This window comes from Pollicipes pollicipes, unplaced genomic scaffold (genome assembly GCF_011947565.3).
Source record: "Pollicipes pollicipes isolate AB1234 unplaced genomic scaffold, Ppol_2.1 Scaffold_2555;HRSCAF=2994_pilon_pilon_pilon, whole genome shotgun sequence".
Classification (NCBI taxonomy): domain Eukaryota; kingdom Metazoa; phylum Arthropoda; class Thecostraca; order Pollicipedomorpha; family Pollicipedidae; genus Pollicipes; species Pollicipes pollicipes.
The window spans coordinates 2,671,640-2,699,409 of record NW_023596136.1 but is presented as its reverse complement, the minus strand read 5'-3'; the positions used below and the strand labels follow the sequence as shown (position 1 = coordinate 2,699,409).

At 50.5% G+C, this 27,770-nt stretch overlaps 3 protein-coding genes across 6 annotated transcripts; 1 reads left to right on the top strand and 2 right to left on the bottom strand.

Moving 5' to 3' along the window:
- The first annotated feature begins 723 nt into the window (after positions 1 to 723).
- Positions 724 to 2,847, top strand: LOC119107460 (gamma-aminobutyric acid receptor subunit beta-2). Its single transcript, XM_037230907.1, has one exon. It carries the CDS (start codon positions 1,120 to 1,122, stop codon positions 2,845 to 2,847), a length of 1,728 nt encoding a protein of 575 aa, XP_037086802.1. The 5' UTR covers positions 724 to 1,119.
- Positions 2,848 to 8,674: 5,827 nt separating this feature from the next.
- On the bottom strand, positions 8,675 to 18,838 carry LOC119112075 (3'(2'),5'-bisphosphate nucleotidase 1). Of its 2 annotated transcripts, none has more exons than XM_037236072.1 (6): positions 18,711 to 18,838; positions 12,567 to 12,693; positions 11,913 to 12,125; positions 11,139 to 11,187; positions 10,375 to 10,661; positions 8,675 to 10,045 (listed from the first exon to the last, which is right to left on the bottom strand). In XM_037236072.1, the coding sequence occupies exons 2-6, from the start codon at positions 12,684 to 12,686 to the stop codon at positions 9,779 to 9,781; spliced, it is 936 nt and encodes a 311-aa protein (XP_037091967.1). In that variant the 5' UTR covers positions 12,687 to 12,693; positions 18,711 to 18,838; the 3' UTR covers positions 8,675 to 9,778. The 2 variants fall into 2 exon arrangements, with proteins under 2 accessions (XP_037091967.1, XP_037091959.1); XM_037236064.1 differs by lacking the exon at positions 18,711 to 18,838 and adding an exon at positions 16,137 to 16,282.
- A 598-nt stretch (positions 18,839 to 19,436) lies between these two features.
- Alg7 (Alg7 dolichyl-phosphate N-acetylglucosaminephosphotransferase) lies at positions 19,437 to 25,988 on the bottom strand. 3 transcript variants are annotated; one of them, XM_037229179.1, is made up of 8 exons: positions 25,775 to 25,988; positions 25,273 to 25,390; positions 24,804 to 24,869; positions 22,928 to 23,141; positions 22,199 to 22,430; positions 21,671 to 21,859; positions 20,908 to 21,148; positions 19,438 to 20,629 (listed from the first exon to the last, which is right to left on the bottom strand). In XM_037229179.1, exons 1-8 carry the CDS (start codon positions 25,921 to 25,923, stop codon positions 20,564 to 20,566), a joined length of 1,275 nt encoding a protein of 424 aa, XP_037085074.1. In that variant the 5' UTR covers positions 25,924 to 25,988; the 3' UTR covers positions 19,438 to 20,563. The 3 variants fall into 3 exon arrangements, with proteins under 3 accessions (XP_037085089.1, XP_037085074.1, XP_037085083.1); XM_037229188.1 differs by lacking the exon at positions 24,804 to 24,869 and having other exon boundaries at positions 19,440 to 20,629; XM_037229194.1 differs by lacking the exon at positions 25,775 to 25,988 and having other exon boundaries at positions 19,437 to 20,629; positions 24,804 to 25,384.
- Between the last annotated feature and the right edge of the window lie 1,782 nt (positions 25,989 to 27,770).

Below are 27,770 nucleotides of genomic sequence, written 5' to 3'. Positions count from 1 at the left end.
GAACTGCAATAACCATGTTGAAGACCTTTTGGTGCACTTCATAGTTCTGCCCTTCTTAAGACCTAGACCCTTTACTTCCTGAACTACACGCTGAGAAAACAGGAATGGTATTTCGGGGAGAGTATTTCAAGATCACCTTGGTATTCATGACGTCATAACAACGTCATTGAATCCTGCTACTCCATAAGTCACATGGCGGTTAAGGCCGAGAAAACTATAGTGGTCGGGCCGTTCATGTCTGGTTTTCGTGAGTACGATTTCCAGGTACAACAGCCGTCAATGAGCTTTAAATCAATGTTATGCAATGCACAATGATGTGATCAAATCATGACGTATGGGCGAGGATATTTTCCAAACAGAGAATAAGTGTTGTCTAGAGCAGTGTTTTCCGCTTAAAATTATACCAATAGTTATAAGTGAGTTTGTTTTATCCTATCTAATGTTAGCTTCAATATCTTCGAATGTGAAACATTCCCTTTAACCAGTATCCCAAGGTATATTGAAGGTCGCTTACTCAATACAATACATGCGAACGCATAATGCCGTAAACCAGGCTTTGAAGGCTTTTCTTTTTATCATAAATCACATTCTATAATATGATTAAAAATATTGCTATTTCTCTTCTGTTTGGGTGGTATGTGTTGTTTCATAGCACGTGTCGGACGTTGCTTTCTTTTGTCGGGTGGCATTCGTGCTATTATTTTGACATTACCGACCACAGCGGTTGCTTAAGCGATATTAATCATAACAAGAAGTCTTTTCAGATTTACTATGCCACGTGGACATTTCAAGCGTCCGCGAACAGCTGAACTAGTGGCTTGGTTAGTTTCGTTTGAGCTCATTCAAGGCTTGTAAGAATCGCTAGGCCACCAAGCTCAATGAAAAGACATTTTCGTTTTTATTTCGTGCGAGCAAGCGTAACATTGCGATTTAATCATACCACTAACTTGAGCCATCACCATCTCAATACCCATCTTTGGAGGTGCCATTTTCTGAAGATGACTTTCAGTGTGACTTGTTTGTTGGCAGCATTTGACCGACATACCGCAAGATGACGTGGTGTGAAGCGTCATTGTCATATGCAAATATGTCAGGCTACAAGTAATCGAGGAACTCAACATGTATGCACTGATTCACTGCATAATTATGTATGCGATGTTGAAAGCAGTGTGTATGCAAGGGGAACAAGGCTTGAAAAACAACAGCAATCCCCACGATGATTTTGATTGCAAGAGGGGCAACACAAGCCTTGTAGATGCTTCGTACATACCCAATGACTTGCCAAATTATGACCGGATCCAAGAGTGTCAAAAACGCCTTGGTCCACCAAAGAAGGGGGAAAATGTGCAGTACCCAAGACCATGTGCTATGCAGGTGAATGTAAGCATGGCTTTCATCGACTTGGTCGCAGTTGATGTGATGGAGCACATGATAATGATGGTGATAACTTACCGCGAGAAGTGGAAAGACGATAGAATTATTATGCCCCCTGCGCTAAGAAAATCGTGTTCTGGGAAAATACCTCATGAGAAGAGTATACTTCTGAACCCAGCGGACCGTTACCGTCAACAAATTTGGACTCCCGACTTTTATATGAGGGGTATCATGGGAGCACGCACGTCAAAACTGTTACTGAAGACCGAAGCTGTTATCTTGCACGAGAACAACATGGTTGAGAATGTTGTTACGATCAAATTCGCCATCATGTGCCCTATGAAGTTTCAAGACTTTCCATTCGACACTCAGAAATGTAACATCACAATCGAGAGCTACGGGAATTTTGCAGAAGATCTAGCGATCGTATGGGGCTCTCGCAAAGTTAAAGTTCTACCACATTTTACATCCGGCAGCTACAGAGTGTCAGTACAAACCCATGAGCCATCTGGTGTCTTCTACGGTAAAAATGTATTCCCGCAGTTGATCCAGACGGTCATGTTCCGAAGAAGACGCTTCAAGTATCTGCTTTTGATTTACGTCCCCAGCTCCCTCCATTTTTTCATAGCGTGGCTGGCATTTTTTCTGCCAAAAGAAGTGTCTCAAGGGCGTTGCATTATCAGCTGTACAACAAATTTATCGCTTGTGAGCATGCTTTCCATATATATGCGCTACAGTCCTCACGGCGGATACGTAAAGGCGCTGGACATGTGGGTGTTCTGCTCCATCGTGCTTCAGTTCGCCTGCACACTGGATTCCATTGTTGACATCCGGCTGTTGTACTTGGCCACCGGTATCAAGCGGCGGCCGATGGAGGCCAATACGGCTGAAGTGTTGGACTTAGTGACCGACACCTCGCACTGGCTAGGGCGCGAGGTGCGCTTGGTGGAGACGGAGGACGAGGGTGGCACCCTTGCTGGCGCCGCCCGTGACCTGCGCACCGTCGCTCACCTCTCGGCCGGCCTGGCGTCACGAACACACGTGGCCGAGGCGGAGGAGACGAAGCCGCCGGCCGCCAGCGTGTCAGGAGAGCAAACGACCTCCGCTGATGAGACCGACCCCGGCGTGTCAACCACCCGAGGGTCCCGGCACGCGTCCTTTGCTGATGAGACTGAGGCCGGCGTGTCGACTACCCAAGGGTCCCGACACGCGTCTTTCGCTGATGAGACGGATCCCGGCGTGTCTACCAGCCAAGGGTCCCGGCAGGTGTCCTTCGGAGCGGGTACAGAGCCCATACCGGAAGGCGATGAGCAGACAAGCCGGTTCAGCCAAAGTTACTATCAGTTCCTCACCGCCGTCATTGTTTACCAGGAGTGGTCACAGTACACATATCTGGCCGCATACATGGTGTTCCTGGTCGTTTACTGGTGTAAATATGTGCCTGCTATTAATTATTTGCCATCTGTGCAATAAAAGACATAGCTAACAGGAGTGCTGATAATGAAGCGTGCCACCCTGCAGAAAGGTATGCAACCAAGTGATTTTATTTTCCAGCATTTTTTCTACCCGCCACAAAGTTTTGTCCTGCGCTTTCGTCAAAGATGTGACGCCTTTACACGGCATTCTCTGCCATCGTTTGGCATTGCCTGGCATTCCATTGTCATAGTTTAAAACATTTGAAGGTATTCCATTTGCAAGCTCCCTTTGGTTGCCGGCTTCTGCCTAGCCAGGTTAGGGCGGCTGCTTGTTTCACCAATGGGATATGTAGAATGCTGAGCAACATTTATTCACTCTGCACGGATTTATTATTCATTTTCAAACCAAATCAAGCACAAAACACACACACACACGAACATACACAAGAAAACACTGATCAAGTAGCACGTGATGTGCAGCATTAGGAGGCAAGCTCGCTTACTACGCTTTTCCATTTTTCACGAAATGTATTCACCTTTTCATCACATTTTGACTTGCACCTCTCAGATGCAACATAGCTGGATACAGATGCAGTAAATTCATTGATGGATGGGACTGCTGAAGCACATTGACATCGCCAGATGTAACTCCTCCCACGGAGGATGCATCGGTAAATGTTGTCCATCTGTTGTCCCCATATAAATAAAAGACTAGATATGAAAACAGATGCCCGCCGCTGCGTGAAAGCCGCCACCATCTTGGAGGAACAGTCATCGAGTCATCTGTGCGGGTTTCCTGGGTATGGAAGGAATCGACATTCGTTGTTAGCAAATGTTTCGTTGTTTTGTGGCTTTCGTTGGATATATTGCGTGCTAGAATGGTCTCTGTAAGCCACAGACATGCCCAATTGCCCCTGAATTTGTGTTTTTCCTGTTATTGTAGTTCAAATGATTAAAACAGGCTAACTGTTCAAGTGATTCAAATAAACGTTTAAAACGTGGAAGATGTTAATTGCAATTTTAAATTCGAAATGAACATAAAGAGGAATACAATAAGAAGCAGGCGCTGTCAAAATGGCAAATGAGGCAAATAGGAAATCTGTCCTCAATGTTTCAGTTCCAGCCACGGACTTAAGATTAGAATGATCCACAACTGCTTACTGGGATATGGCAGGCCTGTCTTGTCAGTTGGTAGGAGGGTGGGCTGTATGATATGATGTGCAACATCACAAGGTGGTGAAAGGGAGTATTATGGGTGAATAATTCAAACTAATACAGCCTCCTTTGTGCCACCTGGATCAGTTTCTGATTCCAAGGGAAGAAGCAGTATTCAATGGACGAGGTTTCACTCTGAAATGACGGTTGTGTTCTATCAGTCGTGCTAAAAGTACAAAAAAGCAAAACATACGTACTTTTTAAAGAACAGGTTGTCCCCATGTATTTATTCGTGATCACAAGAATCAAAAGGCACACCATGACAAAACATTTGAACGAATAGGCACCTACCGTAAGCTTTTAGCAAACATATATGGCCAGAATTTGGGTGCACTGGCCGAATTTTATTCGCAAATCCGCAACTGCCAGCACTGGAACTGCGATTTTTACGCAGTAACAAACACACGGTGCCAGCATGAGGAACAGAAAACAGAAAACAATTTTTTTTCTCATAAATTTGATCCCAACCCTTTTGAATGGATGGATTTCTGGGATCAGCGCTCACGCTAAGCAGTGCTTATTGCGTGAGCTCTGACCCCCACCATCCGATCGCGCAATCCCAGGCAACGGCAGAATTTAGTGGCGAAAGCTTAACGTGCCGCAATGCTCGGCACGGTCCGTCCTGCCCTCTGACGTCACCTGACCTTTAGCGCGACCGCTGCCACCGGCTGCAGGCCATACCTGTCAAGGGCAAATAGCGAGCGCCCTAAAGCGACTCGAACCCACCCAGCCACGGGTGGGTGGATCGGAAGGCAGGCGCTCTAACCAACTGAGCCACCGGGACGGACTAACAGGAACACAATGTTTCCACAACAATGAATGCACCCTTTGTTACAGACAAAAAGCAGCAGGTAATCAAAATTATACCTGGCTTGTTTCTTAAAAAGCTATCCTACCCAGGAGCCAGCCAGGGAGTTGTTGTGACAGAAATTAGTGATTACGATATGCCTAAGGTACAACCATGAAAAGGTACTCAGCTGGTAAGCCTAAATACAGGAAGTCAGACAGTTCAGTTATGAAGTTGAGAGAGGTCATCAAAAATCAAAACCTTCGGAGCAATGGCCCTAACGACCCCATAAAAGCTCCCTTGAAAGGAAACAATGTGACATGATTTGTGCCTCCGACTGGCACTGTTATCACCATCTGAGCTGCAAGAACGCCAACAACTACAAATTCATGGTCAATTGGATATATATGTGGCTTGCAGAGGCAATGCTACCACACATTTGAGGTAGCATTGCGTCTGCAACAGAGCATGGCCAACACAACCCCAAAATAACGAGGCATTTATCACCAACACCAAACATCCATTCCCTCCAACGTACCAGGCAACCCGCGTAGACGGCGTGATGGCTTTGCCAAGATGACAGCGGCTCTCACGCACTGGCGGACAGCTGTTGCCCTAGCTAGTCCTTTATATCCGTGATCGCCCCACCGGCTGGCAGTCCCCAGATCACAGCGTTTGATGTCAGAAATACTGCTATTTAATATTTCCGCCACTCAATTGCCCAAAACCCTTGCACCATCACGCACGACCAGAAAGTGTGCAAAATGGTCTCGGCATGTTGCTAGTAATGACTGCATTTGTCACCATGGGCAATGTCGAATAAGTGGAGCAATTTATATGGTCAGTATGCAATGCGTAATTTGAATTTGCATTATTCAAAGTCTGCAACCGGAAGTGGTTTGGCACAGTATTGTGCAACGCATTCCAATTATTTGCTCAGCTATACCTGATTTAAGTAGTAATTTGGATCAACCCTTCTCAGGTTTCGAAATGTTAGCCAACGTCTGCAAGCGTCCGTATTTCCACCGTGTAACCTTATGTCATGTTTCCATTGTTGTGGAGGCGACTGAACCGACCGCCTGTCTAGGTTTATAACTTAAAAGTGCCTATATACCTCTCCATGGAAGGAAAAGGCAATCCGACATTTGCATCATATCCCTAAGTCGTCGTGAGCCTTCGTTCTCCTATGTTATTCTCGTCTTTCATTCTGGCAAACCCCATGTGACAGGCATTCGTTTGGGTGTTGAACACATCGTTTCCAGTTTTAATCCGTAGTTGTACCAATACGCTTCGTCCAGAATGTGCACTTCGCTTGCTTATGTAGAAGGTGTAACTTCTTTCCATGCAATTGCTGTTGAGATCTAGCATTTATTTTAACCTTCCTGTTGAAGCACTCATGAATACGGCATTGAAAAACATTTATTTCGCCATCGATTTCAACACTAGACTGAGCAACATCCTTCTACCTACAAGCACACTCGTGATTTAAACATTTTTCACTCCGGGAATTTTAAGGCTAAGGGAATCGTGCGGTATGTTGGACACTTTTAACATTCCTTCACCGCAGCCATTCTCCATTGTTACCATACGAATCTTTGTCATCTTTTTGTTCCATATAAACTTAAAAATCAGTGCGTGTATTTCATACAGCTGGGAGTCTTTTGGGTTTTTATGGGATGGACATGGTGCATATGAGTTGCGATAGTGCTTCAGATTTGACAAGGGAAACCTTTTCGTGAGGTTTGAGATTTCTTACATTCCAAATATTGACACACTGCTTCGGTTTCTAACCTTTACCACAGCACATGAAGTCCACCAGGTTGCTAACGTTGGGCTGCAGCGTCACCCCTAGGTATTCGACTGCATTGGCAATAATAAATAAAACAGTAGTATTATATTCCTTGGAGAAAAAAGAGAACGGAGATGTAGTTGGGTTGATATTTCAGCGACGTGTCCTTATCGAAACAGTAGCAGAAACTATTGTTTCGATAAATAAATAGAAATATATCAATAAATAAATACATAAATAAATAGAAATAAATCAATAGAAATAAATGGAAATAAAATATGTAAAATTTCGATAACAACTAGCATGTTCTTGAAATATCAACCCAACTATATCTCCATTCTCCTGGTTTTCCTCTAAGGAATAATGCTAGTACTACTGCCTTATATATGCGCATAATGTTCCTCGCTAATGCACTGAACAACTTATGTATCGGAATTTGTTATTTTTAACTCGACCGGAAGCGCTTTGAAGCCTTCATACTCGAAGAGGCATTGTGTGTTTTAAGCGCGAGGACTCTCTCGCTTTACTCTTCCACCTGGACTTGCATCGTCAATCGACCTGAGCATCCAAAGCTCACAGCTTCTCAACCATTCGAGATGGTCGGTGGTTTACATGTCAGTCCGTGGTGGTTGGCGAGTTTCCATCGCGGACTGAGCATTTCCTTTCAGCGGAACCCGTGGGTCGGCCCCATCGGTGGGGACGGGAGGGGGGGGGGGGGGTAACTTCTTTAACTTTGCGGTCTGCGGAAATGTCTGTTCAACGAACGTCAGGTAACCTTTGCCGGCCTCCTGGTCCATGGTGGACACAACAGTGTCACAACATTAGGCAGCCCCCGCCGGCCTCCTGTGCATGGTGGACACGGCATTTTCGGAACGTTAGGTAACCCCCGCCGGCCTCCTGTCACATGGTGGACACAGCAGGGTCGGGACGCCGTCTGCGCGCAAGGGGGCCCTTAGGATGCTCGATCGCCGTAGTACCACAGAAAATTCAATCGCGTTCCATCAGACACGAACGGCTGCAAGACACACCATAATGAAATGGAAGCGCTCATCGTGACAAATTGATGTCGGCCAGTAAACTGATACAACCACCTGCATTCAATGTAAGGTCGCGAATCAAGCGTATCACCGGACAGTGCTCATTTGCACCGCGATGCTGCACATTACCGGATGTGATACCTTCATCCAACTAAGGTAACAAACGAGGTCCCCCACGCGTTTTCTGAAAGCTGTGCTTACAGCCATGCAGTTCACGCGACACCAAACTGTATTAGATCTCGCCGCTCAACTTCACATCGCGGGCTAGCGGCTACCGTGCACCCTACCGTTAGCAAGGTCTGGGATGACGTCCGCGATCAGCTCACTGCGGAGTGAAGCAGGGGGCCTAGCTCAGCCTATGATAGGATGTTCAAGTCAACTTCCCCCATCAGTTACTGACCCCTCTGAGTAGCATTTGGGGGACGGGCTGCCGGCCTGAGGCCGTTAATGTAATCTCGGCCAGCCCTTCAGCCCCTTAAGGGGTACCGGCTATGGCGTGCAGAACCTTTTGGCGAATGCGAAAAATCCATGGAAGACCCCTGATCGACAAGTGTCCTTACATGCCAGCACAAAGGTTCGGCCCCGACACAGGGGATAAGGGAACGACCCCAATGACAGCGCGAAGCCCGCCAACCAACTGTACAGAAATCAAAGGCAACGTGGAAGACTCCTTAGCGATCGGATTTACCCTGCAAGCGGATGTATAGGACCCCCGGAGCAGTGCAGGGTCTCTGGACAGCGCAATGGACATTAAAAACTATCAGTCACCATCCTTTCAATGAGCAGACAAGTGTTTTTGTCTGCTAGTGGGCCTTTTTCTTTTGCTTGCGACTGTTCTTGGTCGCGTAGAAGCCCAAAGCCGTCCAAAGAAGTTGCGTTATCTTCGGCCGGCTACGGACCCCTTCAGGGCCCAAGGGGGATGGCCCCGTGCCTCCCCCCCCCCTCTGGATCCGCCCCTAAGGGTAGGAACACCAGCCCCAGAGCAGAACGGTACCCTCCACAGAACAAGACCCGCAATAGCAACCCACCAGCTGAGTGCACACGCCGACTGTATTGTATGCATTGACCATGTATTGAACCATCACAGACAGAACACGACAGACGTACGAAACAGCAAGGCTTATAGATTGGTCCCTGGGTCCACAAACGCTCGCGCCCCGTCCCGCACCGGTCCATCGCTGATGGTTTGAGGGTTACACTCTCCATAAACGAACCATCGAAACAGGAAACACTGATGGCATAGTCGCGTAGGTGTAAACAGCGCGCATGGATGGCCAACACACCAACGTTCTATGCATGCAATGCGATGTAGCTGCGCTGCGGTGGTTGAGAGCAGCCGGAGGTTACGAGTACAAGATTGCACATTGATTGTGCACACATCCGTCCACAAACCTTGCTCATGCTCGCCAGCATACGTTTTTCAGGATTATTATCCCGAACAGTTTGCGCGGGTACCTGACCATCACACCAGCTTATGTGCAGACCTCCGCTGCTGGAGCCAGATGTGCACGCTGCTAACGACGGCAACGGACATAATTCGGTACTTGCCCACTCCAATGTCCCCGTGTGACTTCGCCAGTGGGCTACAGGATACCACAACGCTCCTCTTCCAACAACACTAACTACGCTACATGGCTGCATACGGACAGCACGTTACGAAACACGAACCAGCGCCGCCCACGAGCAGGCGCACCACGGACCCCCGGATCGGGACCGTCCCCGGACCGGGACGGGTCTGCGGTTGGGCGCTCCTTCCGACCGCAGAACCCCTGCCTTGCGGACGGCATCCTCTGGGGGGACGACGGCTGACTGGTGGGTGGGACGGAGGGAGAGAACGGAGGTGCAATAGGCACAGGCGATGATAGACAGCTGTCCACGTCTGTCACGGTGGCTCCCTTCCTCCGAAGCTCCTCCGTCGACTGCCGCGTCGCCCTCGGGCTTCCCCAGAGACTGCCGCGTCGTCCTGAGCCTCTCCCACAGACTGGCCGTTTTGATCAGGGTTCCCCGAACTACCCAGACAATGTTGTTACCGTCGGCAGCTCCGCCACGCCCGCTGCGCCCCCACACAGACCGCCGCAGGCCAGCGAAGCCCGCGTTGGTCCGTGCTGTCCGCGGGTCACCCCGCCCCTCCTAACGCAGGGCGCCGGCCGCATCGCGCCGCTCAGGCGACGGCATGCAGCTTGTCGCGCACCTCCTGCGGCACGCGCTGCACGTACCAGTCGTGCTGCACGCCCGGCGCCGTGGCCAGCACGCCAGCCGAGTTCAGACGCTGCACGGCCGCGTCGTAGCGCAGCTCGTCGCCGTGCATGTCAGTCAGGCGGCCGCCGACCGCCGACAGGATGGCCTCGGGCGCACACGTGTCCCACTTCTTGCAGCCGGGCGAGGCGAACACGTAGGCGTGCGCGCGCCCCTCCAGCAGCAGCAGCACCTGCCCGGGTGCGGCCGGTCACAGAGGCGTTAGGGGTACGGGACAGGCACGAGGGCGAGCGAACAGGCAGAAGATGGGGCGTCATCTGGAGATAGCAAAACTATGGCCCGCCTCCCACGCGTCCAATGCTTGTAAACGAAACAAAACTGCGAGCCCTTCGGACTCTTCCTCTCAACCTAAGGCCGAGCTGACAAACCGTTGTCACACATTTAGCATTATTTCTGGCAACAATCCCACATGGCTTGGCGGTTGCCTCGCCCCGCTCCATCCAGAACGCGCAAACTCAAACGTCGTGCTGACGCCCCCTCCCCTCCCGCCGGCACGCCCACCTTGTGGCCGGCGCCGCCGACCGGCACCACCTGGTCCGGCTGGAGCGCCTGCAGCGCCGCCTGCACCAGGCCGGTGCTGTGGCTGCGCGTGGTGGTGACGATGCGCTGGCCGGCGGGCGGCGCACGCGGCTCGAAGCCGGCCACGGCACCGCCGGCCAGCCCGAAGATGGTGCGCCCCTGCGGCAGCTCGGGCCGCTCGTAGTTGAAGTACGGCTGGTTGATGACGCCGGCGGCGGGCCGGCCGCCGGCTGCGATCCCGATCAGCACCGTCACGTGGTCCAGCAGACCTGCCGTCGGCGGAGAGCGGTCACGGCCCGGCAGTCGGCGGACATGCTGCAGATGGCGGCTGCCGTGCGCGGGCTGGGTCGGCACCGACAGCAGCTCAGTTCTGCGGAGTAGCGGGTGAGCGCGCCGCGATGTGCGCCTCGTCGACTATGAGCATGGCGCCGGCCGATACAGATGCCGTTTTATGCTGTAACACAACGTTATGCTCGAAGCAAACAAGCTGGAACACAAACAGTGGTCATGCGCTATCGGTTGGATATGTTCTAGCACCTTACGTCAGTCCGTCAAGTGCACATCATAGCAAAAACCGACAGAGCATTATCTTATGCTTACTGTAACACCTACAGCTACACCGAACTGAGCACTTCTATATCCCGGAAGTGAGTGTAATAATCATGGTCATAATAAGGTCACACACATGGTGTGCAAAGTTCTTAACCAAGGCAACCAGCTTGGTTGCAAACATCTTCTCTACTTACCTTGGGTGAACTCCTTGGTGCCATCAAGAGGATCCACCCATACAACAATCTGGAAAAGAACACAAAGTAAAACAACAATGCCACAGACAAGGACGTGCAATTTGGGACCAGGGAGACAAAAAAGCGACACTTGATGATCATGATCCTCATATTCAATGCCGGTTACAAGGATCTACAAAAGAACCCAGGTAAAGTCAAACTTATCATGGAAGCGCCCCGGTCAAACAACTCTCACCTGCTCCTCCGCGACACCGGCCCGCTGCTCGGGGTATCGCACGTGCTCGGTACCCCCTCACCTGCCCCTCCGCGACACCGGCCAGCTGCTCGGGGTATCGCACGTGCTCGGTACCCCCTCACCTGCCCCTCCGCGACACCCGCCAGCTGCTCGGGGTATCGCACGTGATCGGTACCCCCTCACCTGCTCCTCCGTGACACCGGCCAGCTGCTCGGGGTATCGCACGTGCTCGGTACCCCCCTCACCTGCTCCTCCGTGACACCGGCCAGCTGCTCGGGGCATCGCACGTGCTCGGTACCCCCCCCCCCCCCTTCACCCGCTCCCGTCAGGTGCCCGGCACCCCTCTCGCCCGCCCCTCCGTGACGCCGGCCAGCTGCTCGGGACACTGCACGTACTCGGTACCCCCTTCACCTGCTCCAGCCAGGTGCCCGGCACCCCTCTCGCCCGCTCCTCCGTGGCGCCGGCCAGCTGCTCGGGACACTGCACGTGCTCGGTACCACCCTCACATGCTCTCGCCAGGTGCCTGGCACCGCTCTCACCTGCTCCTCCGTGACACCGGCCAGCTGTTCGGGGCAGTCCACGCGCTCAGCTCGCGGGTCGGCGCCGTCCTCCACCAGCCAGTGGTCGGGCACCGGCCGGTCATCGGGCTCCTCCTCGCCAATGACGGTCAGACGGGGGAACTGGCGCGCCAGGTTTGCCACGATGCAGCGCTGCGCCGACCGGTCCGCCTCCGTCTGCAGGTCGTTGATGCCCTACCGGTCGGGGAGCGGACGGGTCGGTCAGGCGCTGACGGTGGTGAGCTGCGCGCGCCCGCCGACTGGAGCCACAGTGGCGACGGCAGACAGCGCATGTGGCGCGCTGATGGGGCGTGCAGAGGCTGCGGGAGATGGAAAGCGTGCGACGTCGAGTCAGTCAGCCGAGGTCGGTAGCAAGTGTCCACCCTACGGCCTCTTCACCATGGCTGAGTCACGTATGGTCACGCAGCCACTCATCGCCAACAGTGACCATCTTCGATCACCTCGTACGGCGGTCCGCACCCCGTCACTCGCCGCCCATATAACCCGACGGCTGATGCTAAAGTGCCGTTTAAACGACTCTCCCCTCCAATATGAAGCCTTCATCGTAACGAGGCATGCGCGACACGCGGACATGGCACCCGGACCTGGCGGGCGGCGCCTGCTCCGCCTGCGTACCGTTTTCTCGACGATGCCCAGGTCACCGGCGCTGAGGATGCCCCGGATTATCTCGGCCGCCTTGTCTGCGATGCGCACCGAGGCGGCCATCACCCGCACCACCGGCGGAAGCGGCGCCATCTGGGACCTGCGGCAGGCAGCGGCGCGTCATCAGCACAAGGTCCAGCCACGTGTCGCAGCATAGTCAGCAGTGGCGCCATCTGAAACCCATAGCGGCGCCACAACACGCGCCTCGCCGCACGACAGCTAGATGCCCGGGGACCAAACGCGGCTTAATCGCCCTCAGCTTCTTATTTTCCTCATCATCACAGAAGCTTTGTCACTTTCCTTTCACGTAAGCCGTAATGGTTGGATAAACGTTTCTGACCGGCAGAGGTAGAGATCGTATATGTTGCGCGTGTGCTGCCCGTTTCGCCGCCGCGCGAGCAAGCTGTGGTGCCAACGTGCCTGGGAGATCAGCAGAGCACAACCGTTCTCCCAGCGTGATCAAGGGCTGCAAGCCGCATTAAAATGTTCTGCCAGAGTGGACATCGCAGATAAAAGCTCTTCATCCCCCAAATGGCAGTTAAGCGAGTCGGGTAAATTTAAAGGTCGTGTCTTGTCACCAACAAGTCGTGAAGAGCACCTTATTAGTTCACCCACAGCACCAATTAAAAAATCGCCGAGTATCTCACCGGGATACACTTGGGACCCAAAGTCCTCGTTACGCATAGCTTCCTCAGGAAGCCACATCACCATTCCGTACAGCAGCCTGCGCCCAGCGAGCAATGTTTGCACAACGATTATGGCGCATAGGCAACGTGGCGCAGCCGCAGAACGAACTCGGAAAATACACAAGGAAAATACAGGACAAACAAGAATAAACGGGACAATAAACGGGACAACTGATTATCAAATGTGCCCACGCTTAATGTCTGTCAACATGGGGCATTCCTTCCGGGCCACTTCTGAGTGCTCTTACATTTGGAAGTTTTACTAGATTCATAAATAATCACGTAAATACGTACACGCATGCATGCATACAATGTATACTGGGTATATATGTATATATATATATATATATATATATATATATATATATATATATGTGTGTGTGTGCATGCTTGTATATATACAGGCATGTAGGCGGCATCTAGCTCCCTAGCACTTGTACAAAAAGGCACTGAGAACTTCGTACGCCTTCGTCCATCCTCTGCTTGCCGGCACATTGCACAATCACGTTTCTTTCGTCAGTATGGGAGTATATCAACCGAATTTCCTGGCAAAACGTCTACATCTCGCAATACGTTAATATTCATTTATGTTATTAATTTGTGTTATCGTTTGCGCAGCACAAGTCTTGCCAGTACCAGTTTGGGTATTCGGTTAGAAGGAAAGTCCACGAATTTCGGTATCAAGGTCATTACCATGGGGCACACCAAGCTGATGCAAGCTTCGAGTATTGCACAGTCACCCTTTATCAGCACTTATACCCCACACACGCAGTCAGCATTTATCGGTGCTCACAGCGCGGCCTTTGCCCGGTCACTGCATGAAATTGACTGGCTTGGATAGATTTCCACAGCATGTTCCAGAGGCCCACGACGCAAAATGTGCAGGGACGACAACAAATGTAATACGTCCGAGTGACGTTTTGCTTCTGACTGTTATACCACCCAGCCCCGCACGCCAGCCAGACTTCTGACCGAATGGTTCGAGGATCCCGGCAAAGCGAGCAAAGCGCGAAAATGCCGCTGTAACCGTCTGTGTTGCAGACAGCCGGAAGGATGACGGAAGGAAGGAAGTATGTTGGAGGAGGCAGCCGTCAGAATACAGCCACCAAAGTCGGCAAATAGATGCCCAGTAAGCCCTGACACAAATGAAATGGTCTGAATGAGACTGGGTCGGTCGGCAATGGAAGGGTATCCGAAACGGTGACGGACCCATGGCCGCCAAGGAGTGCCTTGGCGACCAGGTGCAGTAGATTAGGACGTCCCGGACCGGCCCGGACATGAAGGACGACCCATTTCCACGCAGAGTTATCAGGCCTTTGAAGTCGTCCATGATCTCAGGCTTAACTTCAGGGTGTGATTGTCAAAAATTACACTCACAAGGGACCAAAAATATACTAAAAAGGCTAATCCGGCGTTAGAACACCATGCCGTGTCACCAGTACCGACTGGACTCTGAGTCCAAGCACGAGAGGCATCTGAACTGGCCTGGCAGATTCTGCAGCGGGACAACCATGGTAGCGACGGCGCACAGTCGAGTGCGAAAACAAGTTGAGAACCACGAACGCCCGACCGTCACATTCAAAGCCAACATACGATCTGGTCCGTCCACGGCTTCAGCCCACCCATGCGTAGCCGCCATGGTCAAGCTGACCCAATTGGGGATGAAGTCTGGTCTTTGCATACTGACCAAGCTCAGAAAAATGAACTTCCTGGAACCAGAAGTATCGGTGCAGGACTATCGAATGAGACGCCTGCCTAGCCCCAGGGCTAGGAGCAAGCGTGACCGTAGTTGAAGCGACCTCGAGCCTTTCATTCGCGTTAGCCGTCTCTATGCAGGCGTACGTTCGAAACGAATGTAATCACGAGCGGGGCCGTCTGCCGCGCGACCCTGACTTAAACTGTGAGAAAACCAGCGTCTTGTACGGCCCAGCGCAGCTTGATCGTCCCACTTTCTGGAAGCGAATGTCTTAGCAACCATTTATTGCAGGTTCATGCAGTTTTCAGCGACAATACGGGCAATTCTTTGAAAACTGTGCAGCGTACACTGTCGGTCATTGGCATGCAATCCGTTTCACCCAGCTGGGTTTTCCTGAAACATTGCAATATCACCGTTCCGCAACTTCCTATATGAATGAGAGGCTGACTTTTCAACGCTTTGACAAACCCACTGGGATGGGACGCCAAACATGCTTGGTTGCATTAATCTGGCCCTTGGGACCCTGTGCATAATGGAGAATGCTGATTCTGGCATGTGTTCCGACCTGTCTGTTATCCGTTATCTGTCTGTTATCCGTTATCGTATCAACAGACGCACAGAACGGCTTACCGCTGATTTGATTTTTCTCCCGACTATGCGTCTCAAGCGTGCTTGTTTATCGTAGATCTCCATGAAAAGTGTGCTGTTTGTGACATCGCTTCAAGAGCGGCATGCAACTGAATGATGACCAAAACAACGCGTCCAGTTCGACAACACTCATTGCGCTCGTGCGCCCCGCTGTATACCTGGGTTTATCTTGTCACTTACAGGTCTACAACGTTAGCCAATATTACATCCAGACGTCGTTGCCCGTAACCATCCCAGTCAACGAATATACCGATCACCGGCAAAACTTTTTGACATTCCAACTCGGCCTCCCCGTGAGCAAATTCTCTGACTAGCACAGGCCCTATGGGTCTTGTGAGCCTGCGTTCACTCGATGGGCTGGCACGGGATGCTATCAGCAGCCAACTCGGCGTCAGGCACCTCCACTCTACGTTACCGGCGCGCGTCTGTGCGCGGCTGTTTCTTCCGCCACACCACAAGAGCGCACCATCCAGCACACCCCCGGATACCGCAACAGCCATGAACGCCCCTCACCTGGACGACTGCATCACTGCCGGGTGCGGTCCACACGACACAGGTTCAGGTGCGGTCCAACGGCACAGGCTCAGGAGCGGCAGCAGCACCGGTCCACACACAGCCGCCAGGGGACGCGGGGAGCGCGCGGGGAGGAGGCGCTGCCGCTCGGGCTGTCCGCGGCGACGGAGCGGCGCGCGACGCTCGCTAACCGTGACGCAGCAGTCTGGCGCCGGGGCTATCGGTCAGGCGCCGGGCTGGGCGCACGGCAGAGCGCCCGCCACCCGCCCCGGGAGCTGGGCCCGCGCCGGTCGGCTCACTTGCCCGCATTGGCCTCGATTGGTGTGGAGGGGGGGGGGGGGGGGGGGGGGACTGAGCACACCGGCGCGGGAAATTGGTGTCAATCTCAAAAATTGGTTCACACGTCTCGCGCGCTTCGGACTCGCCCATCCACGCACTTAGTCGGATCGAATCCTGGTCTGCAAAGAGTGTTCGCAAAGTGCGGTCGAAGTATCCCTCACAGCTAGGCTACTGTGGATCGGTTAAAAATGGATGGGTCATTTTTGCCACATTGAGATACCTAGCATTTGTTTACTTTACTGGGTGATTCAACCAAACAGACCGCTCAACAGTGAGCAAATATCACTGATCTTTGGCGCTGAAAGCAGAGTAGGCATGATGGAAATCACGAACACCAGTTCCTGAAGTGACCCCTGGGACTCTGGCCATCACCTGATGCTATGGCAGGTCAATTATAGCCATCACAGACAGCTATCTGCGCTATCTGTGATATATTGGAAAGAACACACATCACATTTCATTTTAAACAGCTTCTGACCCCAGCAATGCAGGTCATCTTTTCTTACTGAATGGAGGGGTCAAAAGAACACTATGCAATATCACCATGTCATCACCACAATATCACTAAAATCCCCATTATCCTTAAATTTGCCAATGTTTCCATGTATTTTTGTGTTCAAAAAGATCTTGTGCCATAAGGGGTCAGTATCAGAGCTGCCACAGCAATTATAGCAGATGATAAGCAGATAATCCAAAAGTTGCTGGTGTGTGTCAATCTGTACCTGCCATTGTCAGAATAAAATGCCCAGGGGAAAAAGAAAGAAATGGGAAGAAGCAGACAAAAAAATTGGGGAAACAAAAAGGTGACAGTGAGCAGAACTGAATAGCAAAGAGGTTAAGGGAGGAAAAGTCAGTAGGGACAAAATGTCATAGGGATAAATCTGAACAGAAAGAGTTGATAAAGGAAAAGGCAAACAGCATAAAATTTCCACATGACCCCAAACATGTGTTTCTCAATATATTTTGCAAACTTCACTTGATTAACTATAATATGCATTTACAAGCTTATCTAAACAAACTTAGCAGAAAAGTAGTCAGACAATAAACATCAAAAAGGTATGCTTAATGACTTACCTTAGACACATTTTGTGTGTACTATTCAAGCAAATATGCATTTGTGGCATATGTAACAGTATTTACATTGCATGATTCACAATGGTGTACTTAATTACTCAGCTTGAAAGGGGTGGCTCCAGCCCTGGACTTTGGGAGGGCAGTGTGCCAAACCTGGCAAGGAGCTCATGGTTTGTGTCTCTTGATAGTAGGATTGGCAACATATCCTTGCTCAGCCCACACTGTATTGCAAAATTATACCTCTGATGTTTTGCATGCTTGATGCAGCCTATTCAGCCCATTTAAGCAAGTGCACAGCCTACACTGACAATGCCCAGTAAATACATGTCATATCAAAAATGCTTGATTTGACAAAAATCACAACCATTTTAGCTGATATGCATTATAAATCTCAGCTTTTTAAATTTAGCAGTCCATGCCAATTATGGTGCAGGGACCTTGTGGTTTGAGAAATATTGGCATTGCAGCAGTAACTTGAGTGGTAGCAGTAACTTCTTCCAAACCACTGTTATGAAAAATTTGGAACTCATGCAAAATTTGGCAAAACTGACTTTGGTGTGCAAGAGAGCAAAAGTTGGTGCAGCCATGGCACATTCATCCAACATGGCAGATGAACTTCTACAGAATGGATTGTGGGTTCCTGACAGTCTCCCACCCACAGAAATTACATACAAAGTATAAGCACCTGCAACACACCTTCACAGCTGAAACAAATGTTAAATTCACAGCAAATTTAGAATGGAAAACTACAGGGGAAGTCCAAGTGCCGGTCATCCAACAAGATACCATTCTACATTTTTATGATGCAATCCAGCCATTTTGAATGAGTAAGTTTGTGAGATATAAAGATAGCTAAGCATTACTTGTGTACACACTGATCTCTACCATCTGGTCGCATAATTCCAGGTCAACAGCTGAGTTCAGCAACAATAGAGATGCCACGATACTTGGTATGGTTCATCCTGCCCTCTGGGGTCCCCTTCCCTTCAGGGTGGCCGCTACCACCGGCCGTGATCCATACCTAGCGAGGGATAGAGAGCACCTAATGGGACTCGAACCCACCCCACCTCGGATGGGTGGATCGGAAGGCAGACACTCGACCCCCTGAGCCATTAGGACACACAACTTAAGTGCGAAAGTATTCAAGTAATTTTTTCTCACTTGAGATATAACAGGTACCGTCTCTCCTGAATAAATTGACGCTTATCGTCTATCTTGTTCTGCACTTTCCTCACTCCCCCACCCGGCTTCCCTATTACACATGAGGTGACGAAATCCCACCAAAGAGATCCCTGCTGCCTTCCCCGATTTTGCGCCATAAATGTAACACACACGCAAAATAGGACAATCAAACTATTGCTCTTGTTATCAAGGACTATATTACAGTAGCCCCCCCCCCCCCCCCCCCCAATGAATGCGCGGACAGTCCCGCGTTCTACGACCAGAGGCGTGGTTTCGCAACGTGAGTTGATGGAGAGCAATGAGAGGGTACGCAATCCCGAAATTTGCCCACAAACGAGTTCCTCCCGAACTGCATGTACTTTATTCTAAAATTAGAGCGGGGGGGGGGGGGGGGTTACACGCCACGCCAGGTCGGGGGGCTTCAGCCCTCCAACATAGGAGGAAGAGCTTCGGCCCCCTTTTTTCCCTACTATCGAGACGATAGGCAAATGCCCTTTTCTCCATGGCTGACAAGATAACATTAGCATAACGTCTGCGAAAACACGCAGCTAAGTGAACAACACAACATCCAGATCGCCCCACTATTTTGGCAGTCTCCACATGCCGGACATCGGACATCATGAGACATGCTCGGATAGGCATCATGTTCTGGCATCATGAGACGTCACGTTCGGACATAATGGGACACCATGTTCGGACATTATAGAGCATGTTCAGACGTCATTAGACATGGTGTTGGGACATCATGAGACATCACGTTCGGGCACCATGGGGCATGACGTTCGGACATTATGCGGAGCGGGCGCCACAACAGCTCACATCGGCTATGCTTCGTCGGTGCTTAAACTGTATGTTGTGAAGACAAAACATTATGTCAAAAAACGTGTATTTCGGTGGGAGGGCTTAGGAATAAATGACGGGTGGGGAGCATGCAAACTCGTGCTAATAGCAGACAGCATAAACACCTACATGGCAATTGTTTTTAGAGCCCCAAATTATGAGCTTAAGCCTCTCGCAGGCTGACAATCACGAAAGAAGCATTCATAATTTGTCAACAAGTCATAAAACAATCCAGCGCAGTAACAAAACATAACACGATCAGTGAACCGTGTTGGCAACAGCCGGTCACTTACCCTGCCAGTCACTTCACCCATCTTTGACATAATCCACCAGCGAATCACCAACAACCATCTGAAACCGTCCCAAGTACCAGCAGCCCTTCCTTTGAACATTTACATGCAGATTTGAGGTGAAAGCCAGGTGGTGGCATGCATCAGGAAATGGTGGAAAGGACGCCAACACACTGCGAAAATTACATAGTTTTTTAACATCCATAGAACAGCGCCACACATTGAGCCACGCAATCCTACAGACGCACCCACTGCTTACGAATACCAGGAAAAGATGATCACGATAAATTGGGTACCATGACTGCACTCAGAACAGACCCCCTTCAAAAACAGCAATTTACCTCCACAACCAGACTGACTGTGCACGCTCCCTTGATCTCTGCGTACACACTCCCACCCAAGCCCATTGCCAGGAACTACGAGTATTTCACAGATGCCCACATGATTAATGATTTAAGTGCTGCCTGGTGTACCCCACGATTTTGCCCCCACAGCAGTGTCGTTCATCACGCGAGGAGCCGGCGGCTGCGGGACCGGGCGGGTTTGGCTCACCCACGCGCCCTATCACGTGTCCTGCAGCCGACCCTGCTGACTGGCACTCCCTGCCGTCGGACCGCCCGCCACTGCCACGAGGCCATGTCCACCGCAGCACTCGCCCGCGTGACGTCACCCGATGACGTCATGGCTCGGAGCGCGGTGACATCACACGTCGTAGAAGAGACTGGCCAGTGGGTAGCGCACGACGAACGCCACACCGCTGCAGAGCACCTGCCGAACAGAGCGCGTCAGACGGAGCGGGCGTCTGGGACAGGGGCATTCGCGGGCCACGGGCTGGCCAGGGGTGTCACAAGTGCAGGGTGAAGAGCCGCCGCCGCATGACTAAGTCCACACAGCTGAGCAGTGCGGTCAACCGACCTCGTCAAAGGTCACAGCGTCGCGCGGGACGGCAGACGAGGGGCAGACGAAGCTGACGTCGTTTCGAGGCGGCGCTCGGTGCCGGCAGCACGGCGACGTCCCATCAGCGCGAGACGGCGCCTGGAGCCCACCTGGAAGGCCAGCAGCGCGATGGTGACGCTGCGCTCATGCATGGGCCCGCTGAACTTGAGCAGCAGGTTGATGATGGTGAGGTTGTTGCAGGTGGTGATGCCGCCTTCGCCCTCAGAGGTGGCCAGGCGCACCAGGCCCAGCGTGCTGCACACCCGCAGGAAGAGCCGGCCCGGCCACGGCAGCGCCTCCAGCTGGAAGCTGGTGCTGGACATGTGCAGCAGGTCCGTCTCACAGTCGTACCTGACGACGGGAGAGAGCGTGCCACAGTCGGCTTTCGCACCGGGTCTCCCAGTGCGGTAATGGTGGACTGAAGGAGGCAGACATGTGGAGGGCGGCTACGTCGACGGTGGGCGTCAAGTCCACGCATGACGTGCAATCGTTGTTCCTGAGCGACCTGTCCTTTCTGTCAACGGAAATCGCCCCAAATGCTTGAAATGAAGGGATTGCCGCAGGGAAAACAGGACAATCATTGGCAGTACCCAATCACGTTGTGAATCCTATGTCATGGCATTCCAGAGGAAGATGCATGTAGTTCACAACTGCATGGAGTCAGTCTGGTTATGATAGCCATTACATGTTCATAGAACAACAATTACGAGATGACGCCCGAGAAAAAAGTGTGAGCGCGGAACCGACAGATGCAAGCGTGACAAATCAAGAGCCAAGCATTTGTGATTTAGCTCCGGCCGTCGGGCGACTCCTGCCCTGCCCTGCCCTGCCCTGCCTCGTACCCGAGGCGCGTCGAGCAGGCGCCGGGCTCACTTGGGCAACCGGTGTCGCGGGCAGGGCACCAGGTGAAACAGCTGCGGCACCGAGTACAGAAAGTTGGCAATCTGCGGCAGGAAGAACAGCAGCATCGTCTTGCTGAAGTGGCCGAGGATGCCGATGACGGCGAACGTCATGCCGGCGAAGTAGCAGTAGGTGTCGCCGACGAACGCCCTGGACGGGTACCTGGCGGGCGCGACGGGCGTTAGCTGCCGGCGGCAGTTCAGGGCGGCCGTACGGTCGCCAGCGGTGCCGTGCGTGTGAAGGCTGTCGGGCCAAAACCGAACAGGTGACAACTGCGTGATCTGTGTTCAGTAGTTGTATATTTTATCATCTGAGGTGATTACACACGCACGAAAAAGTCACTGATATATTCATGACCAAAAAAAGAGCGTGGCTTACTCTGACGAATCTCTGCCTGTTTCAAATGATACTGATTCTGGTAACACAAGTATAGTAGGTTTTTAGTTTCACAAAGGCACACCGTCTCGTATTTGTGTGCGCGTCAGCGGCGCCGCGACTGACCAGTTGTGGTAGAGCAGCGCGAGGCTGACGCCGAGGAAGGGCAGCAGCAGGTACAGCGAGAAGAGGTGGGTGTCGCGCAGCGGGCCGCCCAGCTCCAGCAGGTTATGCAGCATCAGCGATAGGCCGATCACCACTGACTGCCCCACCTCCAGGCCGTTGACGCCCGCCAGGATGTTGATAGCGTTCGTGCAGAACACGGCCAACATGCCCATGTACACGTAGTACAGAGGCCCTGGGCGGGGAGGGAGGCGCGGGTCGCAGCAGTTTACAGCTGTTTGATGCGGCGCGCTGTTTGACGGTACGCAGAGGCACCCAGCACAGGTTGGCAGGTTGCCAAAAAAGCGCGCGTACCACGTAACGCAGTCGGGCTAAGGCTAATGCAAACAATTTAATACAAATTCTTGCCTCCCATAAATAACAATCATATAAACTAAAACAAAGACAGGCGACAAAGATGCACAATAAATAGTGATGACTCTGGCTGAATCATTGCCTGTCTTGTGGTTTGTGACTGATTTGTGTTGCTGCAATATCCCTAAACGCCCGTTGATATCAGATCACATTACGATCCGCGTATTCCACAACCAGTGGCATCGCGATTATACCAACCCACTAATGCCATCCGCCTCCCCTGACATCAGCTATTCCTCGACCAACAATCATTACGGCGTGGAGTTCTGTTCTGCCCAATGGCACCTAATTTCTCGTCCATCTGCCTGCCGCTCTCACCGAGATTCAGGCTGAAGCCGAGGAGCCAGCGCAGCGGCTTGGGCACGATGATGATGGTCAAGTTGAAGGTGACAAAGTAGACCATGAGCAGTGGCAGTGAGGCCACGGTGGGCAGCAGCAGCTTGTGGCGCCACTTGAGCTCCAGCACGTCATCGGCGAACCCAAGGAGCAGCATACAGCAGATGGACAGCAGCGCAGCCAGCAGCTCCACAAACTGGGACAGTCAGACATCTGCTGCATATACTGTGGCAACTGACAACTGCACAGTGGCTGAATATACTGTGACAGAGGTGTGGTGGCTGTATACTGTATTGTTAGTGAGCCAGTAACCAAGCAGGGCCGCATGTTACAGTAGAGGAATGCAAGACAAGAGCAATGAAGGGCATGCACACATTTAATGGCAGGGCAAGATTGCTCACCTGCATGGATTGGGCCCAAAACAACAGCTGAGTTAACTGTGCGCAACTTTGTGTAGCACCTCCTAAATCATATGGTGTCTTGTTTTTGGCAGATCATTTATGCTGTCATTCTTCCTTTACATCAACAGCTCATGACGCCGATGATATGAAAAGCGCAGCTAATGCCGTTTGATATGGGGTGGGGGTCAATGCCCCCCCCCCCCCATTTCCAAATGAAGACAGCCGTGCGTAAAGTATTGTGGACTGGTGTCAATGAGATCTCACGATTGGTAATACCTTTCATATCGCTAGTTCAATACTTGACCTACTAAAACATATCACAGATCACATTCCCCTGAAAGACAAACTTTTTCGAGGGTGCATGCTTATATCTACGAAGCCACACACCCCTAGCAGCATGAAAGTTAAATGGCTGTATTGCTTAGATAAGACAGATTAGCCTCATTGCCCAGAGAAAAACCAGGAGAATGGAGATGTAGTTGGGTTGATATTTCGGTGACATGCATTCATCGAAACTATAGCAAAGCTGACTTCAGAAGTAAATTCACAGTGATACCAGAAGTGAATTCAAGTTTGCTATCGTTTCGATAAAGGCATGTTGCCTGAAATATCAACCCAACTATATCTCCATTCTCCTGGTTTTTCTCTGAAGAAAAAGGCCAATACTACTGTCTTATCTATGTGGATCATGTTCCTCGCTAATGCACAGAACAACTTATGTATGTATTACCTGCTTAATTCTGAGTGACATGGTATGCACGTTAGGTACGTTTTGAGCGTGTTTATGATGTTGGGTTCTGCTAATGTAACCGTGTTGGCCCGCCGTGTTCCGTCCGCAACAGGTTGCCACACACCGTCCTGCGCCGGCCCAAGATTATCGTGCCGTGTTCCTAAAAGATCATCACCTCTCAGGAATCAGAAAGACTGGATACCTTTTGTATCACATGTGCAATGTTTGCCTAAGAGGCTACCAAAAATTTGGACGTGACCACACAAGATGCCAAAGAGGTATCCTCAAAAACCTTATGGGGGAGAGGGTCTCGCATCGGATCCCTTAGCCCCCCCCCCCCCCCCACGTCAGGGTGAGGGTTCTGCAAAAAAGAGATTCCTGTTTGTACTGGCAGGATACTTAACAAAAATGCATTTTCTTTGCTCCATAAGATGTCTTAACACTTGTTAAGAGGGCCCAATCCCATCAACAGAGCCTGGTGAGAATGTTATTTTCTAGGGTTAAAGAATGTTAATGTTTTGTGACAGAGATGTCATTCATCGCACATTTGTGTTCGAAGCAATTCCTTCACCTGGGTGCATGGGTCACTCATGCTTTGTTAGCTGCAGATACAAAGCAAGCTTATTTTAGGTTCTATATGTGCAGAAAGCCTTTTAGCCTTATGCTACGTAAATGGTACAGAGGTGTGAATCATTATCAGCCTTGAGAAAACCAGACAAGAACTTACTGCACCTGCAGAGGCAGCGAGGATAGAGGCACTGCAGCCAGTACCATTAGTGGCTGAGCCCATGCCCTGCAGGTTAGACTGTAGACAATGATGCATGACATACACATGAATATACAGATATTTAAAAAGAACATTGGTGATAAAAAACCCACACAAAGTATAATGTACACAGGTGCATGAAAGAACATGGAAACTTATAGCTAATACCAGATAATGAAGGAACACTCCAACATTATATGATGGACTCTAAAAAACAGCTCAAATGAACACAGAATACAGAATATTCAGAAATAAGAATAGTCCTGCCGACAACTTATCACAGATACATGGAAACAGGAAGAAAAACAGATGAGAAAATATGCTAGCTTGTCTTCACCACTGTGGTGCAGAGTTTAGACTAACAGAAGTAAATGCCCCTACTTTGCAAGACAAATCACCTGTATTTCATATGACAACAAAAAGTTCAAACCTTCTCATGTGGAAAACCTTCTTGACTGAAGACAATGTAGGTTCCAAAAGGGATGGGTATAAAGATGAAGATGGTTATTAAGTAGATGCAGCCACAGACTATTCCCATTGCCTCTGGGCTGGAAAAGGGCAAACAGCATGAATAATTAGCTGATAACAACTTACAGTTAGCTACATAAATGTATCTCAACCTCAAAACATGGTAGTCTGATTACCCACACATATTTAATCAACCTGTATTTGAGCTCCTAGGTACACATCAGAATGACCTGCTCATTGCAACATGCCCACACAGACCCTGATATAGGCAAACATTTACAGCAAAAGTAATATATAAATCAAGTATGCACATCACTGAAGCATGTTGAAAACTAGTTTGACAATATGATATTACAAACAGAACATGCATTCAGGGCATACTTCAAGAAATTTGGAGTTAATGTACCAGCCACTACAGGCAAGTGTGGCAAACACCCTCAATTACTATACCCACTGCAACTCACATTTTCTTGCTCTGTCTTTTGCTCATATCTACGCCGCAAAGGTTGGCCCTAATGAATAGATGTCCCATCCCTGGTATTGCCCTCAATGTTGCTAAAAATCCCCCAAAGGATAGTATAATGTTTACTATTAACTGAATCGTCCAATCCATGCCGGGTTTCTCTTGGGGACGTTTATAAATACCAGCAAAAGGGCCCAGCCCACGAGTGATTTTCTATTTACACGTCACGGACCGGCGAGTACTACCCGATTTCGCACTTACCGCGTCATAAATGTCTAGGATTGCGAGCGCCAAATCGATTCCAACTTGGATAGTTTCTTGCACATTCTCACTTTTTGTGAGGCGCATTTTTAACCCACGCTGTAGACTTCTGTCCTCAAGACGACTCAAGAGGTCATCGAAACGATGAGGTGCTGTCCGGCACAAACGGAATGGCTCGAAAACCACATCTATGTTGCAAAATGAGCAATGGGGCCGAGACGAACACTGTCGATAAACAATGATGTTTATATGAAATGTGAGGGTCGCAAGATCGTTTATAATAGCCCAAAACCCCAGGCGATTTTGAGGCATCCAACAATCAGAGGCTTCATGATGATAGAGTGTCATGGTCTTGGGCTCCATCGCATGGATGTGGGAAGGGGATTAGCTCCAACTGTCGGGAAAACATGCATTTATCAGCTCTGGACTACAAATAAAAGTCACTCGTTCGTTGCAACATGACAACACAACAGCAATTTCGGTAGCCGTAAGTATTCAGTTTAGAGACATTCAGATACAACTAGAAGAGGCTGTTCAGCTCGTTTTCGTACACTGGCACATTGAACAGACCAACAGTTTTCACTTCTCAACTTGCAGCGGTCTGACGATGTATTGCGTGTAGGAATTTTGGCTTTTTTCCGTCGTGCCCGCATGTTAGTGTTGTGTTCGCGTCGCATCAGATTTCAGCCACAGTATCCACGACATCCCCTGATCGCTGTGAGAAATGTCCCACACCCATACCCGCACCTCCAGCATATGCCTGATAAAACACAGTTTTGTCAAGTCAAAATATATCGATGGCGTTTCTATATCCATACCAAGATGTTTGGTATATGATATCAAACGACTGATGGGTTGTCTGAAAATATGTCATTCGTCCTGCCATCATCACCTAATGCGGTGGCTGCATCACGTTCCATTTGATCCGTCTGTCCATGCTGGTTTGTTATCTGGTTTGTTTTGGGGCGCGTGGAGCTATTTGAGGTCCACGATTGTTGGCGTACCGATAACATCAGGCGGGCAATGTGCGACTGAGGCATTCGATATAGCAACAGCCGATGTACGGTACACTCGATATCTGCGAGCAGCCGATGCTCCATTCACAAAACACCAGAAATTGCAATGTCTTCAGTCAGTGGTATTCACTTTCATTCCCATGCCAGAGCTAAAAAAGAAGGGCTCGAAAATCCTGAGTTTTTCCGGGCATGGATCTGGAGACTGAACCCAGATGCCCGTGGTAGTGGTTGGCTTTGCTATGTTCCACCTGGATGATTTAGTTTTAGGCCTTTGGATTATTGATTTCCTTAGCTTGCTTTGACGTCTAACATGCGCTCGGGTGGGGTCAAATTCCCTCCCCCCTCCGAAGGTTTTTCTGGAATAGTTTCCAAATGGCGCGGCGTAGCCGCGCCAAATCTCGCATGGCTGTAGGCAATCGAAAAGCGGATCGCTTGGTACGAAAAATGTAGATGCACCACGTAAGGCCTACAGCAGGTCAAAGTCAGGCAACAGATTCAGCAAGGCAATTTCTGGGGAATCTTTCAATCTGATGCACCAACGGAGTGTTAGGCGAAGCAATACATCTCTGAGATACTTTCCTGGACAGCACAACAATTGAATGAACAAAGTCCATTGGTCTAGGGTCAGGTATGAAGGTTTAACCAAGGTCAAAGCCAACCTGTTTTATTACCTAAGGGTTTGCTGTATGGAGTAGTTCTGGTGTTCATTTCAAATTTGTT

Excerpts from the sequence above, each read along its gene's own strand:
- LOC119107460 (XM_037230907.1), top strand. The coding sequence starts at position 1,120 with ATGTATGCACTGATTCACTGCATAATTATGTATGCGATGTTGAAAGCA.
- LOC119112075 (XM_037236064.1), bottom strand. Across the intron at positions 11,188-11,912 it reads CCGGTGTCACGGAGGAGCAG|ATTGTTGTATGGGTGGATCC; the intron begins GTGAGAGCGGTG and ends GTTCTTTTCCAG. Across the intron at positions 10,046-10,374 it reads TCGGCGGCGCCGGCCACAAG|GTGCTGCTGCTGCTGGAGGG; the intron begins GTGGGCGTGCCG and ends GCACCCGGGCAG.
- Alg7 (XM_037229179.1), bottom strand. The coding sequence starts at position 25,923 with ATGGATTGGACGATTCAGTTAATAGTAAACATTATACTATCCTTTGGG. Across the intron at positions 23,142-24,803 it reads TCGCTGCCTCTGCAGGTGCA|TTTGTGGAGCTGCTGGCTGC; the intron begins GTAAGTTCTTGT and ends TGACTGTCCCAG. Across the intron at positions 22,431-22,927 it reads CGGCTTCAGCCTGAATCTCG|GGCCTCTGTACTACGTGTAC; the intron begins GTGAGAGCGGCA and ends CTCCCCGCCCAG.